The sequence below is a fragment of the Carcharhinus amblyrhynchos genome, chromosome 4 (genome assembly GCF_965287045.1).
Source record: "Carcharhinus amblyrhynchos chromosome 4, sCarAmb.v2.hapA, whole genome shotgun sequence".
NCBI lineage: Eukaryota > Metazoa > Chordata > Chondrichthyes > Carcharhiniformes > Carcharhinidae > Carcharhinus > Carcharhinus amblyrhynchos.
In genome coordinates this window covers 36,100,551-36,121,843 of record NC_137327.1, presented here as the reverse complement: position 1 = coordinate 36,121,843, position 21,293 = coordinate 36,100,551, and the positions used below count along the sequence as shown (strand labels likewise).

The following is a 21,293-nucleotide window of genomic DNA, read 5'->3' as shown; positions in this document are numbered from 1 at the left end:
AAGGGATTAAATACAAGCTGTTCCATTTCACGATTAAAAATACTGCTCAGACATGTACGGAAGTTATTACATTGTATGGAATTATGGCCAATCCAGCAGCAAGAGGATAAATAGCACGAAGCTCCAGAACAACTCCTTCATTCATTCCAACCACTGAAGGCAAATGGACTCCAGCAAAATCATCTAGAATAATTGCTTATGCTAGCTGGAGGAAAGTGGCACTGACTGCCTTCTCCAGATCTGCAGAACATCGAGAGGGTGAAATATGTCCTGGCACGCAAAGTAAGATTTGCTGAATGCTGGTTAAAGGAGAGCGAGGTGTTTCATAGAATTCCTACAGTACAGAAGGAAGCCATTTGGCCCATCGCGTCGGCACCAACCACAATCCTACCCAGGCCCTATCCCTATTCCCCCATGCATTTACCCTAGCTAGTCCCCCTGACACTAAGAAGCAATTTAGCATGGCCTATCCATCTAACCAGCACATTTCTGGAAGGAAACCAGAACACCCGGAGGAAACCCACGTGACACAAGGAGACTATGCGAACTCCACACAAGCCAGGAACTGAACACAGCTCCCTGGCTCAGTGAGGCAGCAGTGCTAACCACTGTGCCACCATGCTGTGGTGTGGAGACTCCAGCTCAGATTTTTCATTGTACTCACCCAGTTTCCCTTATAGTAATTAATGTGCTCAACCCTATTCCTTCATTCTTTTAATTGAGATTGGAGGCAATGACATACATACGACTAAGGAAAAGGTTCTGCTGAGTGTATATGAGCAGCTGGGTACTCAAATTGTAAAGCAAAACCACAAAGCTAATAATCTCTGGATTACTATCTAAACCTTGAGCAAATTGCCATAGGAAAGATACGATCAGAGAGGTGATCAAGAGCAGACAGGAACGTGGGATTGAAATTACAATCAGATCAGCCATGATCTTATTGAATGGCAGTATAGGCTCAAGGGGCCGAATGGTCTAGCCATATGTTCATATGTAGCGTGTGTGACAGAAAAGACTGGTGGATTGTATCAAACATTGCCATGGAATACCTCAGTCATTGTTCACACTGGGTAAGGTACAGATGTACCCAACCAGCCTACGCTTACAAAACTTACATGCAGTATCCAAAGTTAGATGTGATCCATGATTTGACAATGTTACTAAATGTTAGTGTGCTAATAATTACACTGACTTAAGATTGTCAATTGTGCTCACGGCATGGCACATTTGCATGTAGTGGAAGCTACATACATTCAAACTACCAAACTTCAAACCAGCGGTACTTCTGTCAGTGAGAACATCGTCATCTGCCAATTGCAGGGACTAAGTTTGATGCCAGTAGCACCACTCTTGATCCCAAATACAGCAGAGCTATTCATTATCACAACCTGTTTGGAATTATTGGTGTAGAATTGTATGGATGTTTATTAACAGCATTATCACCCCATTTTCAGCACTTCTTTCAAATGATGCAGTGCCAGTTGTTGGGTTTATTTTGTCCATCAGGCAGGCTTAATACACAGGGTCCTGTTGTATATATATATATACTGAAAGAACAGGTATATACAGTGCACCCATTTTAATTAAAGAAGATAAGTGACAGGTATTTGCTGATTTATTCCCCAGGGCAATGCCTTGACCAAAGAGAGTCAAGCTGCCTGGTTTAAATTTTAAACAATGCTTGGCAGTTATCTATCAGTCACATACTTGTGCCCTTTCCATGGCAATGCCTCTATCAGAGTACACTTGCCAACCCAATCAGCATTCTCTTGAATGGCATAAATTTGTGTTTTTCCCTTACATTGGTATTCTTGCAAGGTATCCTGATGAATGCAAGATGAGAAGCTTCAACACATCTTTTATTTAATAATATTCAAATTATGCATTACCAAAATACTAAGAAAAATTATTGCAAAACTTATCCTTTGCAATGTGATATTGTAAAATAGATCAGTCACATTGGTATGGTTTAAAGGAATATCAAACTTGGATCCTAAAATAAAGGTTCTGACTTGCACCAAGTTCCATTCACCCACCACCTCTTTCTCACTTACATTGGCCTCTGATTAAGCAATGCTTCAATATTTCTTCACACCCTGCTTCCTGGAAGGACTCCATTCCATTCTCCCAATTTCTGTGCCTCCATAACATCTGTTCTGATGATTCAACCTTCCAACCTGCTATACCAAGTTAAAGTCACTATATAAATATGTTTGTCATTGAATATTTTATGTTTTGAACAGAATTAGTTGATACAATAGTAATATTTAAAAACCATTTGGGTAAGTACATGGATGGGAAAGGATTAGTGGGATATGGGCCAGAAAGTGGGCATTTGGGATGAGTTGGTCAGCATGGACTGATTGAGCTGAAGGGCTTGTTTCCGTGCTGTATTGTTCTGTGACTCTAACCTTTATCCCAAATGTTACTGAACTACCACTGGACACAAATAAATGGACAATTTATGTCATTAGAGGTATAATTTATTGTAACCTATTCTCTTCAAAAATTACAAGAAAGAAAACATTTATTGTTTCAAAACTTCACTAGCATTCAGAAATGTGCATAGTTCATCTATAAAAACCACATGGCAATAGCTTTCTAAAGAAGGTTGTCCCTTTTTCATGACGATAATAGAAAAATATTAACAAATTCCTAAAGTTTTGTTCTCTATCCCTAAAACACAGTGCGTGCTTTACTCATCCTGTTCAACTCCCAACTCGCTAACCACAGTATCAGTTGAGATTTCCCTTTAGTTCACATAAAATTGGAAATAATGAGATGGTGTTAAAATGTAGGATAATAAAACACTTAAGTTGAAGATACTGTTCTCAAAATCTACAATTTACAAAATATTCAGTGCTTATCAGTTTAAGGCTCTTCCTCAACAAACAAGTAAAAACAACACAATACGCGACACTGCAACAAAAGAAAGATGTACCAGACTTGCTGAGTACCATGAATGGGTCAAGTATATTTCAGTACCTGCAGCTGGCTAAAAGCTAAAACAGCTGTGATGTACAGCAATTCGGAATCATGCTTAAATAACATTTTAAACCCCATGACTCCAACCTATAGCTGAAGAATTACACATGTTAAAAAGAAAGTCAACTTTGCAGACAATACACATTACATTAAAAATCAACAATATTGTTTCAGTCATGAAACACTTTTGGATACTGATGCTGGTAAAGAAATTACACAGTAATTACGTGAGAGAGAACACTGCACTAGCATCAAGAGTTGAAGAGCAACTTGAATAGCTTGCCATTTTTGGATGCTGGGAGGCATTTTACGTTAAAACATGACATCAATTTAAGTCATCCTTACGAAAATGTAACATCGGTTGGGCAGTTTTGCTTAGCGAACGAACTCTGTGTTTTAGTACTGAAGTCGACGGTAAACAGGATTTCAAAAATTAATATAGGTGAGGACAGCCTTGAATGTTGTTGTGAGCACTGTAGAATCCGCTTGTCGTGGCAGCACAGCTGACAGCAGTTAGATCTTTAAAGTGAACGCAAATGAGCAGATTTTTATATGAAGTGACCACTGTGCTGATCAGTCAAGTATAAGCCTTTTGACAATGCATTTGTTCAGTTTCAAAGTCCGAAAAGTATACAAATGTTTACTCATTGCTAATGACATTTATAGTTTTCCAGACAGTCTATAATCTCTATAACATATTCAGACCTAAAACATACACATTACAACAGTACTACTGCTACAATATGCATCAACTTGGAATGATACTGTGTATGCTTTCAAAGTTTAACCCTGGTATTATAGCTGAAAGTACATGGACACAGGATCTTTTCACGGAATAGAAACAGCATGCAATTTGCAACTGTGCAGTCAGGAACAACGTTTTACTCCAGCATTTTTAATAAAAACTCATCTCATTTCTACTCATGTCTTCTTCAGTGTCACCTTTGCAAATTACAACTTTTTTTTGCCGTTACTTTGTTTCAGATAAATGCCAACTGTCTACTGGCAGACAATCTTTTAATTGATCTGAAAATATTGCTTCTTGTCGCTGTTGCAACTGCATAAATAGTCTACTGGGTTCAGTGCGACTTGTTAATATCTGTGCACAGAAAATAAGTCTGTAGATCCCCTTTGCCTTTCACACTGATGAGTCCTCGAGAGTCAAAAGAATAACCAAGACGTCGCAAAACAATGCAAGTTTCTTCTGTCACCTAAAATTAGAAAATAATAATATTAATTCCCAATTATTTTGGCATCTTTCTCCAGTTTTTCTCCATTTTTCCCTCATGCCATTTCTAACCTCATCTTGTCCAGGAGGTCCATCTCTTGGTCCCTTCATCCTATGCCCTCCCTGACCCCCACATTAGCAAGCATTCTCAATAGTTCCCACCCCTTCGAATCTGCCAACATCACTTCCTCCTCTCATCAAACTACACCTTCTTGCCGCCTCTGTCCTTGCATACTAATCTGCATCAATGCAAGTTTTGATGTTGTTGTTGCACAGAATGATTTTAGTCCTATCTTCATGTCAAAAGTTAAAGCTATTACATTACAAACATATCATGCATGTAACATACCAGTTTGAAGACATCTTAAATTTCCTAAGCACAAAGGGGGAAGCCATGATGTGGAGATGCCAGCATTGGACTGGGGCAGACAGTAAGAAGTCTCACAACACCAGGTTAAAGTCCAACAGGTTTATTTGGTATCACAAGCTTTTGGAGTGCTGCTCCTGACTCATCTGATGAGGTAGCAGCACTCCAAAAGCTCATGATACCAAATAAACCCATTGGACTGTAACCTGGTGTTGTGAGACTTCTTACAAAGGGGGAAGTTAGAAAGGATTTTCTTTCCCATATACACATGAGGACGGTCTCAACAGGGATCTTGGGTTCATGTCGCACTATCTGTAACCCCCATGACTTGCCTGGGTTTGCTAAACCTCATTTACTGTACTGTCTGGAGACAATACACATCTCTTTAACCTGGGCTTAATGCTCCTTCCACTCACATTGTTGGCCACTTTAAGACTTGAATAGCAGGTTAGGTGTAAAGACTCGCATTCTAATCAGTAATCTGTAAACTGTCTGTACTGTTATATGCTCTGTCTGAGGCCAGAACTCTCCACTCACCTGACGAAGGGCCAAACCCCGAAAGCTTGCCAGTTTACTACCAAATAAATCAGTTGGACTTAAACCTGGTGTTGACAGACTTCTTACTGACATCCCCTGTCGCCAGTGAGGACACAAAGATTTCTCTCAAGGCCCCAGCAATTTCCTCCCTTGTCTCTCTCAATATTGTGTGGTACATCCCATCAGACTTGTCTATCTTAATGTTTCTCAAGAACCCCAATACCTCCTCCTTTTTGATCTCAATATGACTCAAACTATCTACACATCCCTTCCCAGACTCATCATCCACCAAGTCCTTCACTTTTGGTGAATACTGACACAAAGTACTCATTTAATACCTCATCCATTTCCTCAGGCTCCACGCATAGATTCCCTCCCTTGTCCCTGAGTGGGCCAACCCTCTCCCTGGTTACCCTCTTGCTCTTTATATATGGATAAAAAGCCTTGAGATTTTCCTTAATCCTGCTGGCCAATACTTTTTCATGACCTCTTTTAGCCCTTCTTACTCCTTGCTTAAGTTTCTTTCTACTCTCCTTGTATTCCACACGTGTTTCGTGTGTTCCCAGCCTCCTACCCTTGACAAATGATTTAGAGTACAATCACAAACTTAATGGGAACTGGGAGAAGACAGTGGCTGGAATTCTCCGACTTCGCCGGCAGCTGGGATTCTCCAGTTCCACTGTAAGGAATGAAGATTTGGCTGAGCATCAAGTTCTCCGTTTTCAGTAGTAGCGATGGCGTGGTGAACAGGATCACAGAACTCCAGTCACCGTGTTGTCGCCAACACCCAATTGCTTTCAAAATTTTACACACAATACACTGAATCTGTTCCTAATCAAGCCTCCAAGAGAAATAAGAAATCTTTACCTGAATTTTGCCAACTTCACCAGTGCTTTCCATTCTGCTAGCAACATTAACCGCATTCCCCCATATATCATACTGGGGCTTCTGTGCGCCAATGACACCAGCAATCACAGGGCCATGATTTATACCTATAAAGAACAAATAAAGATGCTAAGTAACTGACCAGATGTACAATTTGTTTCTGTATTGCAATGTGAAAGGACATGATTTATAGTTCATTCAAAAGTTCTAAAATGTGGATAATTATAGAACATAGAACATTACAGCGCAGTACAGGCCCTTCGGCCCTCGATGTTGCACCGACCAGTGGAACCAATCTAATGACCCTCTAACCTAAACTATTCCAATGTTATCCATATGCCTATCCACTGACAATTATTGTAGACAATAGATTGTAATGGTATAGTCCTCCTAAAAGATGCTTCAAGTTTCCATAAGACGGAATAAGCAGTAGAATTACTCCAATTGTTAATTGAAGAACAACAAAAACATACTTCTATTTTATAAAAACAGAACATGCTGGACAAACTCAGCAATTCTGGCAGCATCTGCAGAGAGAGAAACAGAGTTAAATGGCCAGAGTTCTCCAGTCTTTCACACCCCACTATTGCTGCCAGCAAGGTCAGAGAATTTGGCACTCAGCCAAACCTCCATCTCTTACAGCGAGGGTGGATAATCCCAGCTGCGGGCAAGGTCAGAGATTGCCAGTCAACATTTCTGGTTAACTCTGCAATTCTCCTAGAATTATAGACTATAACTCACCAACACGCAGCTTAAAATTATTGAAAGAGTGTCTGTTGATGCCATCCAGTTTACTCATTAACGCAGTGGCAAACTCCACCATGATGCCAATGTGAGCACAAGGCTTTTCACTATCCTATTGAAACAATAAAGGACAGACAGAAAAAAAAGTTGAAATTCAATCACAGAACATCATAATCCAGAGCTAGTGAGTACATGTAATAAAGATCATATTTCAAATTATTGTACCAAGAACTAACTTTGACTACAAGTGTAAAATAAAATATTTATATAAAATATCCCATGTGGGATCTGTGCATTTTAATTTCGAAACTAATGATTTATCACAACTTATTCTGAATTTATACTGGAAGTAATTAATAGAAGTAAAAGCTGCAAATGATAGAAATGCAGAACAGGTTTGTTGGCTGAATTGAGTCATCACATCTAACTACATTTTCAGGATTTAATTCTGTTTCCCAACATTTATTTTTTTTCTATGAATAATTAGCATTGAAATGTTGGGCAATCTCACACAAAATCACAGAATACTACAGTGCAGAATAGGCCCTTAGGCCCACCGAGTCCACACTGACGCATAAAAGGCCCTGACCTGCTCACTTAATCCCACTTACCAGCACTTGGCCCATAACCAATAACCGTATTTGGTATGGCTGGATTTTTCATTCAAATAGGAAAACTTCCTGGCTCAGCACACTCACCTCGGGGAAAACATGCCTCGAACGGTGCGCTTTTCATTCTAGGGTTTGGAGGGTGGTGTAGAGTAGGATAGGGGCATGTGGGATTGGTCTGCCTCTGTTGGATACAAATCATGCTAAACTGCCCCTTAGTGTCAGGGGGATTAGCAGGTAAATAGTCGAGGTTGTGGGGATAGGGCCTGGGTGGGATTGTGGTCAGGGTAGACTCAATGGGCCAAATGGCCTCCTTCTGCACTGTAGGATTCTATGATAATCCCTTATTAAAACACACATTTGTATTTATAATGCCAGGAGCTAATTCTTTAATCACCTTATGAATTTGTGAATTTACAGACTCCGCTGAGACAATGACAGATTGTGGAAGCAGTCAAGCAATAATAATGCTATAATGACGGCACTAAGGGTTATGTCAACAAATGTCAATTGAAATAGCCAAAACAGATTTGTTTTACTCTCTCAGTCAGGCAGATGTTCTCAAAATTTATAGGACAGGGGATTTAAATAACATAACAATAAGGATGTCTTAATGCAGCTGTGATGTGGATGTGCCGGCATTGGACTGGGGTAAACACAGTAAAAAGTCTGACAACACCAGGTTTTAGTCCAACTGATTTATTTGATAGTAAACGCACAAGCTTGTGCTTTTACGTTTACTATCAAATAAATCGGTTGGACTAAAACCTGGTGTTGTCAGACTTTTTACTGTGTTTAATGCAGCTGTACAGAGCCTCGGTGAGACCACACCAGAAATATTGTGTACAGTTTAGTCTCCTTACCTAGTTGTCATCGACTAAGTGCAGCAAAGATTCATTAGATTGATTCCTGGGATGGTATGATGAGGAGAGATTGGGTCAACTGGGCCTCTGTTCACTGATGTTTCAAAGGATGAGGGGGGATTTCATTGAAACGTATAAAACTCTGACAGAATTGGACAAACTGGATGCAGGGATTTTTTTTCTGTGGCTGGAGGGTCTCGAACAAGGGGCCAGAGTGGGGTAGCCAATTCTGGCCTGAGATGAAGAGAAATTTCTTCACACAGAAGGTGATGAATCTGGGGAATTCTCTACAACAAAAGGCTGAGGAGCCCAAGTCACTGACCATATTTAAGGAGATAAATAGATTTCTAGACTCTAAAGGTGTCAAGGGGTATGAAGAGACCGCAGGAATATAATATTGAGATAGAAGATCAGCCATATTGAATGGTGGATGAGGGTTGAAGGGGGTGAATGGCCTATTCCTATTCCTTTTTTAGGTTTCTAGATCTATACCATAAAGTGGTGGAACACACAATGTGCATTGAGGCTGTTCCTTGGGCCAGTATCAGTCCTGCTTGCCCAGTGCATTGAGTTTAAATAACCCAGCCAATTTATAATACACCCCTGGGCATTTGACACTTTTCCCCCACCAGCAAAATTGGGGTCTGCCAAGAAATTCCAGGGAATGGAGGGATACAAATGAATGGTCTAGTTGGACAAATGAGCAGCGCAGGCTTGGAGAGCCGAAGGGCCTGTTTCTGTGCTGTATTGTTCTTTGTTTGTTTAAAACAGAGCCCCTTTTGCCATTTTTAAAGAACCCCAAAGTCTCTCCAACTCCATGAAGACCTGGCCCAGAGTGTTTATATTGTGGTTGCTTAATTTAAAGGGTAACTGCAAAATACTTTAAATACCATATAGTTTTTTTAAAAAAAGCATTGCACACATTGCTGTGTCTGCCAGGTTAGGTGGATTAGCCATGGCAAAATTGTACAGGGTTACGAGGATAGATCTGGGTGGAATGCTTTTTCGGAGAGTCTGTGCAGACTCAATGGGCTGAATGGCCTCCTTCTGCACTGTAGACATTATATGGAAAAATTAGTGCAAAAGCAAATCCCTGAAGTCATTGATGAATGTACTTCTGTCTCTCAAGCACAATTATAAATGTAATAGCAACCAAATCACCAAGCTTCGCAAGAGTCAAAACAAATTGTTTAAATTTGTTGACATTTCATAAGATTGAAGAAAGCTATGCTGGTGATGTCAGTGCCACCCAGAATTACCTGTTTATTTTCTTGACCGGTGCCAATACTGAGACCTGCAGCTGCCATGTAGGTGCTCCCAATAGTTTTTATCTTTTCAACACCACTGAATTTCGGTTTTGACAAAAGCTGGAAAAGTGCAAAATGCAGCAAATTTATTAAAAATGTAACTTTTTTTAAAATTCATTTTTACGTGATGTGGACATCACTGGCTGGACCAGCATTTATTGCCCTTTCATAACTACCCTCCACTTCAGAAGGACATTGGTGAACCAGATGGGTTTTTAACGATAATATTTTCATGGTCTTCATTAGACTTCTAATTCCAAATTTTTAGTGAATTCAAATTTCACTATTGGCCATGGTGGGATTCGAACCCAGGTCCCCGGAGCAGAACCCTGGATCACTAGCCCAGTGATAATTCCACGGTGCCCTGCTCCGCCATGCACATAATGAATACAAAACCTTTGGACTCCAGTAAAATTCTTGCTAAAAATACTCACCTCATCAAAATCCGCAATTATTTCATTTAGCAATCTCAGACACTCGAGTCCTTCTTTGTTTACATCGCATTCAGTGTAAAATTCTTTGAAATCAGGAATTGAAGCGAACATGATACAAACACAGTCGTAAGACTGATGATACAAATCCTGTGCAAGAAAAATAAAAGGGTTTCCTCATCTCAATAAAATATGTGTTTAGACAATTAGAAAAGGCTAAATAACAGTAAACATGTCTATATGTATTATACAGCCTGGAATTGTTTCCCCAGATACATCCTTTCTTTTCCACTTTTCTAATGAATTTACACTGGGTTGGACCAGCCTGGGATTCAGTGCCTTCTGGTTATGCCACCAAGTGTTGATCCAGTTACTGTATCAAGTTATTCAAGCACTAGGGATTGTCACTAATGAGACAAGAATCTTTATTTCAAATGCTGCAGCATCGCTATCACCCACTCGCACAGGTAAGATTACTTCCCTTTTCTGTCCAAGGTGTTACAATGCTGTTATCAATTATTAATATTTAATTAAGAAATCTGAACACCCTGTAATTAATCAACAGAACTATGCCACAGGATTTCACATTTTTAAAACAAAAGCAAATTTTATTCTATATACAGAGAAATTAAACAAAGCAAAGACCAGTAATTTAACCCTTTGGGTCCTATAGCTTATAAAGACTTGTGTTATAAACTCAGTTTTTTTTTAGCTGCAACATCACCGCGCCCCCCCCACCCCCCCCCCCCACCCCACCCCACCCAACCCCCAAGGATTCCCTTACAAAATTATGAAGGTTTATTCACTTTTCCTGGGATCAATTGAAAGATGTGCGACAGCCCTTCAGAATACACTTCATTCTCCTCAGCGTTCCAGCTATCATCTAAGGTTAAGATTTTGCGGAGGTCCTTTCAGTATCTTTTTAGACTACATGACCCTCCACCTTTTCTTTACAGACATCATGACTGTGGACTCCTCAGCTCCTTGTTTGAGTTGCAAACAAAACACCCAATTGCGTCCCCACAGCTTTTCAAACTAATTTGTTTACTGCAATCTGCCACAAGGCTCTGTGAAGACCACTGCAGGTTTCTTCTACGACTTATCTACAGGCCAACATGAACCTTGTGCTCTTTTTCTTTCACAAAACCCATTAAGCCCTACCCGCATTCTGTATGGTGAACAATGAAGTCAGTATTTTCTCTGTGTGAAGTGCAGGCCTAACTGGCTATCATCTCCCGCTGGCTCTCTGAATTTAGTGAGATGCAAGCTACACCAAAGCAAAGCTACAATTGCCTCTGTCTGTTCCCCAAACTGAACCTCTTGTTTCTTTGAAAACAAAACGAAAACACACAAAACCAAACATGAAACAACAGAACCTTCTAATCAAGGTTATTTCCTGAATCACCATCTCTTAGGCCATGTGACATGTTCAAACACTGAATTATTTTACCTTCAACAAACCCCTTGATTTGTAAGCCATGAATAATTTATATTGATAATGGAGTTTTACAACCCCCTCCCCACCGCTCCTCCCAGAATTGCCAGCCTTGTTAAGAAACCTTCTTGATTACAACCTGGTTCTACTTTCTTTTGATCTGGAAACTACACGCATACTTTAAATATTTTATTAAATTAAGCTCAATTGTAAGCTCAGAGATGGGTCATTCATTGTTCAAAGGTTTTATAATTCTACCTCTGACCTTTTGAGCTTTTAACTGAAATCAACTCCAACCTTGTTTGATATGTCTACTTGTTTTTTAAACAGATAGCCCCATTTATTTAGAGTTAAAATAGTAATTCCCAAAACTAAAAGTTCCATTCAATTGTTAACTAGATATTCACAACAGAAAGTATATCAAGTAGTTGTGGCAAGACATTTCTCGCCTTATGGCTAACCTTTCACTATATATAGAATATTGGTAGGGTAGCTAGTGATGGTGAAGCTCTTTAAGGGGCACTAATATAGACCAGTTGGAGGCAACTGGGTTTTTCCCATCTTCTAAACACTCTGATTCAGGGATAAAACAGGAAGTTAATAGAATAGATTTTTAAAACTCATTTTAGGGAAAATTAATTAATGACTTTAGGATGGCATGGTGACACAGTGGTTAACATTGCTGCCTCACTGCTCAAGGGATCTGGGTTTGAATCCTGGCTTGGGCCACCGTGTGTGTGGAGTTTGCACATTCTCCCCGTGACTGCGTGGGTTTCCTCTAAGTGCTCTGGTTTCCTCACATTTCAAAAATGTGCGGGTTAGTTGGATTGGCCATGCTTAATTGCCCCTTAGTGTCAGGGGGACGAGCTAGGGTAAATGGAATTATGGAGATAGGGCCTGGGTGGGATTGTGGTCGGTGCAGCTCAATGGACTGAATGGTCTCCTTCTGCACTGTAGGATTCTATGACTTCATAGCAAAGAATCCTCTACGCAAGAATGATCATAACAAGATAGAAGTTGGCATTCATTTTGAGGGTAATAAATTTGGGTCTGAAATTAGTATCCTAAACTTAAATAAAGACAATTACAAAGGTATGAAGACAGAGTTGGCTCAAGCAGAACGGTAAAATAGGTTAAAAGATAAGATGGTAGTGAAGTAGTTGCAACATTTAAAGGGAGATTTCATAACTCTCAATAGATATACACCATTGAGAATGAAGAATACTAATAGAAGGATACACTGTCTAACTAAGGAAGTTAATTCAAATTGAAAGAAAAAATGTACAATGTTGCAAAGGTAAGTGGTAGCCCAGGTGACTGGAAAAAGATTAAAAACCAAAAAGACAGATCAAATGGAATACGAGCGAAGATCAGCAAGAAATATAAAAACAGAAAGTAAAAGCTTCAATGAACATAAAAAAGGAAGATCGTAGCTAAAATAAACATTCATCCTTTGTGGATGGGACTGGGAAATTAATAATCGGAAATGAGACAGACGTGAACAAGCATCTTATATCTGTCTTCATAGTAGAAGACACAGGAAGATCCCAAGAATAGAATAAAATCCAAAGGCAAAAAAAAACTTAAAACATCTACCACCATTAGAGAAAAAGTACTAGAAAAATGAATAAGACTAAAGTCTGACAAGTCCCTGGACGTAATGTTCTGCATCCTACAGTCTTAAAGGAAATGACTGCAGAAATATTAAATATCTTGGTTACAATCTTCCAAAAGTCTCTACATTTTGGAGTAGTTGCAATGAATTGAAAAACCATAAACGCAAAACCACTATTCAAGAAAGGAGGGAGATAGAAAGTCTAACATTTATTATTGTAAAAAGTGAGAATCTATTATAAAGCAGGTAGAAGCAGATCATTTAGAAAATCATAATATAATCACGATTTTTGAAAGGGCTTACCAAATTTATTAGAGTTTTTTGAGGATGTAACAAACAGAGTGGTTAAAGGGGAACTAGAAGATATAGTCACTTGGATTTTGCACATTCTCCCCATGTCTGTGAGGGTCTTTACTGGGTGCTCCAAATTTCTCCCACAGCCCAAAGATGTGCTGGTTAGGTTAACTGGCCATGCTAAATTCCCCGTAGTGTCTCAGAATGTGTAAATTAGAGGGATTAGCGAGATAAATATTTGGAGTTACAGGGTTTGAGTCTGGCTGGGATACTCTGTTGGAGAGTCAGCGCAGACATGATGGGCCTGCTTCTGCGCTGTAGGGATTCTACGATTCTCATGGTCTTGGGAGTGATACTAACATGAATGAGAAGTAGGTCATTCTCAGACTTTCGCATGTAACTAGTAGAGTGCTGCAATGATCAGTGTGGGGCTCCGGCAATGTACAATTTACATTAATGACTTGTGTAAAGAGACAGGCTGTATTGTAGCAACTTTGCTGATGATTTAAAGGTAGCTAAGAAAACAAACCGTGGGGCCATAAGAACATACATACAAATTAGGAATAGGAGTAGGCCACTCAATAAATCATGGCTGATCTGAATGCAACCTCCCACTCATCCCTGATAAGCTTTCACTTCCTTGATTATCAAGAATCTATCTACTTCTGCTTCAAAAATATTCAAAGATTCTTGTTCTAGTGCCTTTTGAGAAAGAGCATTCCAAAGACTCAGAACTCTTTGAGGGAAAGGGTTTCTCCTCAACTCCAAAAGGGGTTAAATGAGTGAACATAGAATATAAAGTGCGAGGTTGCTCAGTATGGCAGGGGGAATAGTAAAACAGATTATTATTTAAATGAAGAGAGACTGCAGAATATTACAAAGATATCTGATTGTCCTTGTACGTAAATCACAAAAAGCTTGTATGTAGATACAGCAAGTAATTAGGAAGGCAAATGGAATATTATTGCCAGGAGGAGGGAGAATGAAAATAAGGAAATCTTGCTACAACACTACAGGGCATTAGTGAGGCCGCACCAAGAGTACTGTGAATGGTTTTGGTCTCTTTACATAAGAACAGATATAATCATAGAATAGAATCATAAAATCCCTACAGTGCAGAAGGAAGCCATTGGGCCCATTGAGTTTGCATCAACTACAATTCCACTAAGCCCTATTTCTATAGCCCCAGATACTTACCCTGCTAATCCCCCTGACACCAAGGAGCAATTTACTATGACCAACTAACCTAACCCACATATTTTTGGAGTGTGGGAGGAAACCGGAACACCTGGAGGAAACCCATGCAGACATTGGGAGAACATGCAGATACCACACAGACAATGATCTGAGGCCAGAATTGAACATGGATTCCTGGCGCTGTGAGGCAGCAGTGCTAACCACTCTGCTGCCCATACATGTGGAAGGAGTGCAAGTTCTAGGCTGATCCCTGGAATAAAGAAGTTGCCTTGTAAGGAAAATTCGATAGATTGGACCTCTACTTATTGGAGTTTAGAAGAATAGAAATGATCTTATTAAAACATATAAGATTCTGAGAAGAATTTACTCATGTGGACATATCTAGAACTATGGGGCACAAGTTTAAAAATAAGGGGCAGGATACACTGATCTCATCCATGGTCGCTCTGTTGAAAGTGAGAACAGAGAATTTGGTGCTCCAGCCAAAATTCCATTCACTTTCAGCGGCACCAGAGAATCCCAGCCGCAAACAAGAACGGAGGTTTATGGCGAAGGAATCTCCCATTTAAGACCAAAATGAGGAGGAATTCCACCCCCCCCACCCCGGTATAATATTTGGAATACTTGCCCAACCTCAGCAAGCTTTGGAGACTGAGTCATCGAAGACATTCAAGGCTGAGTCAGATAGATTGTTGATCGGTTTGGGAGTCAAGGGCTATGAGGAATCAGCACAAAGGTGGAATCAAAGCCACAATCAGGTCAGCCATGGTTTCATTGAATGGTGAAGTAGGCTTGATGGACTGAATGGCCTACTCCTGCTCCTACTTCTTATAATCTTACATGATATACCACCTCCCACCATCTGCTCAAAGCAGTAAAAACTCTAAATGAAAGCAATGAAAGTGAAACTCTATACTAAATGCTGGAAATATATTGCAGGTCTGTTAATAGCTGCTAAACAAGAAAATCAAGTTACTATTTCAGATGGATCCTGATGTCTTCACTCCTAAGGTGGTACCAGTCTAATACTTACACTATCTTTCTGGATACGATAATGTAATCTTTATTGGAATGGAAGGCATTTCAGTGACAGAGATCAAAGCTTTTACACAGGTGAAAGAATAATCTGGAACTTGCTACCACTGGAGAGATACTTGTTCCAGGGAAAACTGACCCTTAGTTGAACCGAACTGGATGCATTTGGATGATTTCTTCAACAAAATGTTTTATTGCCAATAGCTAAGCACTCCCTCACGGATGTTATTCATCATTTTAATCTTCAGTGCATTACAGCTATAAAAAGCTACAGGTATAAAAAGCTCTTTGGACAATGATTAATCTGACATGGGCAAATATTGGATGGGTCAAAGGAATCCATACCTCATTCTTTTTATTTTCACCAATAAAATGTTCAGCAACATGTCCTGGCAACACGTTTTCCAACAAAAGGCGATTGAGGTTCTCCATTGTCTCGATCTCTTCCCTCTCTTTCTTAAATTTATTCTTCCATAGAAAGTCTAGTCTACAGCAATATTCATTCTGCAAATTAAAAATAAGATGTTTTTTTTTGCCAGCCACTGATGGAACTGGAGGGAAACGTTGCATATTTCAGCACTGCAATTTTTTTCGTACCTGCTTTGCTAAAAACAATAGAGTGAATCCAAATAGGAGGAGGTAAAAGCTACACATGACCTTTGGGTTTTTCACAGGAGTTTGGACGACACTGCTGAAAAATTGAAATCACAGAATTAGTAATTCCAAAATGAAATGAAACATTCGCTGAAACATTGCTGCCGTTCACGCCAGCGAGATCTTACAGTCCTGCTGACGACGCAACCCTGTAGCGGGTTTCCGGGCAGCGAGGGATGCGATCAACAGGAAAACCTGTTGACAATGGCAGAACCACAAGATCTCGCCGCCAGTGAGTGGCACACTCCCTCCCGCCACTGCCAAACACTTCGCAGAGAAGGGGAAAAGTACCCCACCCCCAGTGTTATGGTTTAGACTCAGGAATAATCAAGATAATTCTGTGATTAGTTGATAAAGGCATCACCATCTTACAATAAACACAAGCAAAACAAACACACATTTACAGAATCTGCATTATGCAAGTTATACAATGAATTGGACTAATCCTGCTTTACAAGTGCTCAGAAAACAAATATTTTCAACGATGATAGGTGGATTGGGTGCAATCATACAGGCATCTCCCACAAGTCTCCTTCAGACTGGGGTGCACAGGTATCTTAATTTAGCAAGACTGTGATTTTGTTTGAGTGCTGATTCCCACAGAGTAGAATGGCAGAACAAAGCTTCTATCTTTATAACATGAATCAGTTTGGGAAGTGTGTACAGTGAGCAGCAGAGGATGGGGAGCAGGATAAGTAATGTCCTGGAGACAAAAACAAATTTGCACCTGCAGTTGCCTACAAGGAATAGTCCAAATCTTTGATCGTTTAAGTGGGGAGAGGCACAAGACAAAAACCAAGAGCCTCCTTATGGGGAGAGAAACTTTTGTTTCTTTTAAGTTAAGACAAAGTCAGCTCCTGACTTAAACCTCCCAAATTTCATTTATAAAGAACCATTGGCGTATCCACCATTTCAGTCAAGAATTAGTACAAGGTAGTGCAATATTTAAGCAGAAGTGAATATTGAAAGTAAGAGTGAAAATGAATTGTAAAAATAAAAAACTCTGCAACAACAGTGTAACACGTATATTTCCTGATGGAGGAATTGAAGTTGATTATTTGCAAGCTGCTCTTGATGTGATGCAGTTTTATAGTTCTCATGGTTACTATGTTTAGCCCGAAGATGCCCCAAATAAGCCCCATACAACAGGCTGGACACCAGAAACACCTACACAGGTCAGCATTTATAAAAATAGCCTCCACACAACAGAGACAGAAGTTAAAAGATTAAGCAAACAGAAGACAACACCATGTAACTGGTGATTATCCTTTGGCCCAGGTACTCTTTTCATTTTTCTTTAAATATGCTGAACAAATTTTTTAAAAGATTTCTGCACATAGGCGCCAATTGATCTTCACAGGTCAGACAGCATCTGTGGAGAGAGAGTAGAGCCAACGTTTCCACTCTAGGTCATTGAAACTTTGGCTCTGTTCTCTCTCCATTGATGTTGTCAGACCTGCCGAGATTTTCCAGCCTTTTCTGTTTTTGTTTCAGATTCCAGCATCTGCAGTATTTTGCTTTGTTGCCCAGTGCGGGGGCCTTGATGTTCTGCTTGGCTGTGGACAGAGGCAACGACAACAGGGAAGGAATCATTTTCAATTATAATGACAGCACGTGCACATTATCAGAGAAATAACATTTCCTGTCAACAGAATCGTACCTGTTGTATAGAAAACTCTTGTAGTCATCAAAAAAAGTAGCATAGTTGTTTAGCAGAATGATGTTATACACCACACAGGCAATAATTAATAGGAATGCTTTCAGCTCAAAGCTGACTCTGAGAAAGGCTGAGCAGGTGATGAGTCCCAGAATACAACAGCAGGCGTAATACTACCAACAACAAATTTAAAAAGGATTAGAATACAAACAAATGTTCTGTTAACTTCTTATTAAATGATTAATCAATATTCTAGACAATGCATTCAATGAAACTCATTCAATTTGCCAATAATGGATTGCCTGGTTGTCATGTATCTATTCTCTACTGCTCAATATTTTAAACAATGCATTCAATGAAACTCATTCAATTTGCCAATAATGGATTGCCTAGATTGTCATGTATCTATTCTCTACTGCTCCTATTGATATCAACAAACTGGGGAGGAAAGGTCAAAGTGCCACTGTCCAGAGAGACAGCTCCCTCACCCACTCACACTACTTGTTCTGACAAGGGAGAACGTGCATGCTAGCCCCTAGTTCTCCCCAGACCCATTGTCTCTAATAATCTGTTCATGCGTATGCTGTAGGTGCCCTTAAATATCTGAATTAGATCCCCTCAGTCTATAGTACTTCAAGTTCAAACACACAGAGCAAAGTCTTGCTCCATTATTTTGCACACTTAGGGCAGAGATTATCATCAATACTTTTAACTATACCATTTCTGGACAATATCCTTCTCAAGGTGAGGGAGGAGAGGGCATCAGAGATTAGGAAGGTACATAATACCCCATGATCTCAACAAAGCCTTATACAGCCCTATTATTATAGTCATAATCTTACATTAAACAATCTGTTTAATACAACCCACTTGAAACTTATTTGGAAATCCATGTAGCTGATGACTATGAGAGCCCAAGGATCAACCATTGATGTGCCTTCTTCAAAATACTGGACCAAGTTTTTTTTTTAGTCATTTGTGGGACATGGGCGGCGCTGGCTGGCCAGCACTTATTTTCCACCCCTACTTGCCCGGGAGCAGTTGAGAGTCAACCATATTGCTTTAGATCTGGAGTCACATGTAGGTCAGACCAAGCAAGCACGGCAGATTTCCTTCCCTAAAGAACATTAGTGAACCAGATGGGCTTTTCTAACAATCATGGTCATCAGTAGATTCTTCATTGGTTCAGACAAAACTAAAATGTCTGCAATGTTGGTATTCCCCAATAAGCACAATTGTTCTAAGCAACCATCAATCACGTCCCAAACAACACCTTCTGTCATTTTAACATAAGAACATAAGAAATAGGAGCAGGAGTAGGCCATCTAGCCCTTCGAGCCTGCCCTGCCATTCAATAAGATCATGGCTGATCTGTCGTGGCTCAGTTCCACTTTCCCGCCCTCTCCCCATAACCCTTAATCCCCTCTCTTATCAAAAACCCATCAACCCGCGTCTTAAATATATTTAGCGAGGTAGCCTCCACCACTTCAACAGGCAGAGAATTCCAGAGATTCACCACCCTTTGAGTGAAGAAGTTCCTCCTCAACTCCGTTCTAAACCGCCCCCCCTTTATCTTGAGGCTGTGCCCCCTAGTCCTACTGTCCTTTCTGAGCGGGAAGAGTCTCTCCACCTCTATCCTATCCATCCCATTCATCATCTTATATGTCTCAATGAGATCTCCCCTCATTCTTCTAAACTCTAACGAGTACAAGCCTACTTTATTCAGCCTCTCCTCATAGCTCAACCCTCTCAACTCCAGCATCAGCCTAGTAAACCTCCTCTGCACTCCCTCCAAGGCCAAAATATCCTTGTGTAAGTACGGCGCCCAAAACTGCACACAGTACTCCAGCTGCGGCCTCACCAATGCCCTATACAGCCGCAGCAAGACCTCCCTACTTTTATATTCAATCCCCCTCGCTATGAAGGCCAGCATCCCATTAGCCTTCCTGACCACCTGCTGCACCTGCAGGCTGGGTTTTTGCGACTCATGCACAAGGACCCCGAGGTCCCTCTGCACCGTCGCCTGCTGCAGTTTTTCGCCACGTAAGTAATAATCCTTCCTACCATTATTCCTACCAAAGTGGACCACCTCGCACTTGCCAACATTAAATTCCATTTGCCATTTCCTGGCCCATTCGCCCAGCCTATCTAGATCCTTCTGTAGACTCTCCACACCCTCCGCGCAATTTGCCGTTCCACCAATCTTGGTGTCATCAGCAAATTTCGACACCACACACTCGGTTCCCTCCTCCAGATCATCTATATAAATGGTAAATAGCTGAGGCCCCAGCACCGACCCCTGGGGCACTCCACTATTCACCATCCGCCAATCCAAATAACACCCATTGACCCCCACTCTCTGCCTCCTATTTGACAACCAATCCTCTATCCACGCTAACACCCTACCCCCAACTCCATGTCCCCTGACCTTCTGCAATAACCTCTTGAGGTAACTTGTCAAACGCCTTCTGAAAATCAAGAAAGACCACATCCACCGGCTCTCCTCTACTTTCCTGACCATAGAGTTTAAACAGACACATCTTCAGTTGCCAAATAATGATTTTATTCTTTATAAAATAAGGACAGCACAAGCACCTTCCTCCAATGCTGAAATGTACACTAGCTACTTCTATCCTTTCCTACAGAATCCAAGGATAAATTGAATCTGGTCATGGTGCTTTCAGAATATCAATTCAGTTTTACTTTAGGATATGCAAGCAACAAATTTCAGCTTCTGCAAAGCAAGGGACAGCTCCAACTTTCTCACAGCAAGTAAAAACATGGAAAATTTCAATTGACTTCTACGTCACGGGCCCGATTTTACCAAAACTTGGGCACGAAATCATGGTAAATGCGGGTGTTGAGCCTGTAACGCGATTTGCACCCGAAACCAAGCAGATCGCGCCATGGCGACAAATCGACATTTAAATCGATTTAATGAACCGCATGCCCAACTCTACCGCCAAATCCCACTTCACCATCTTCGGATCTGTTCCGGATCCACGCTGTTATCAGCCTGCAGAATAGAAATGGATTCCTATTCTGCAGGGGAACCTCCAAAGCTCATCCTCCTTGAACACCCTTTGCAGACCGCCCGTTAAACCCCCCAGCAGACCCCCCTCCCCTGCAATCGGACCCCCCAGGAGACAGGCCCCCCCACGGCAGAGCACATGTGATCAAACTTCCCCAGGAGGCAGCTCCCCCTCTGTGATCCACCCCCCACAGGAGGCAAGTCCCCCCCACGGTCAGACTCCACCCCCCCCAGGAGGCAAGCCCCCCCTTGGCAGAGTACACCCCCACCCTACCTGGATTGCTGCTCTCCCTCCACCATCCTTCTGACCTGCACTCGTTGATGTGGAGATGTCAGCGTTGGATTGGGGTGATCACAGTAAGAAGTCTCACAACACCAGGTTAAAGTCCTGCTGGAGTGGTGTTGTGAGACTTCTTA

General features: G+C 40.8%; 1 protein-coding gene across 3 annotated transcripts in view; it reads right to left on the bottom strand.

Moving 5' to 3' along the window:
• Positions 1-1,993: 1,993 nt before the first annotated feature.
• adcy7 (adenylate cyclase 7) overlaps positions 1,994-21,293 on the bottom strand; it is a 147,937-nt gene continuing 128,637 nt past the window's right edge. For 2 of the 3 annotated variants that reach the window (XM_080186973.1, XM_080186974.1), the window contains exons 20-27: positions 17,849-18,018; positions 16,132-16,225; positions 15,880-16,038; positions 9,962-10,108; positions 9,480-9,587; positions 6,747-6,861; positions 5,988-6,112; positions 1,995-4,199 (exon numbers count right to left, since the gene is read on the bottom strand). In XM_080186973.1, the coding sequence (XP_080043099.1) occupies positions 4,068-4,199; positions 5,988-6,112; positions 6,747-6,861; positions 9,480-9,587; positions 9,962-10,108; positions 15,880-16,038; positions 16,132-16,225; positions 17,849-18,018 (1,050 nt within the window). In that variant the 3' untranslated portion in view covers positions 1,995-4,067. Of the gene's footprint in view, positions 4,200-5,987; positions 6,113-6,746; positions 6,862-9,479; positions 9,588-9,961; positions 10,109-15,879; positions 16,039-16,131; positions 16,226-17,848; positions 18,019-21,293 lie in introns of all 3 variants that reach the window. The other variant, XM_080186975.1, reaches the window with a different exon arrangement.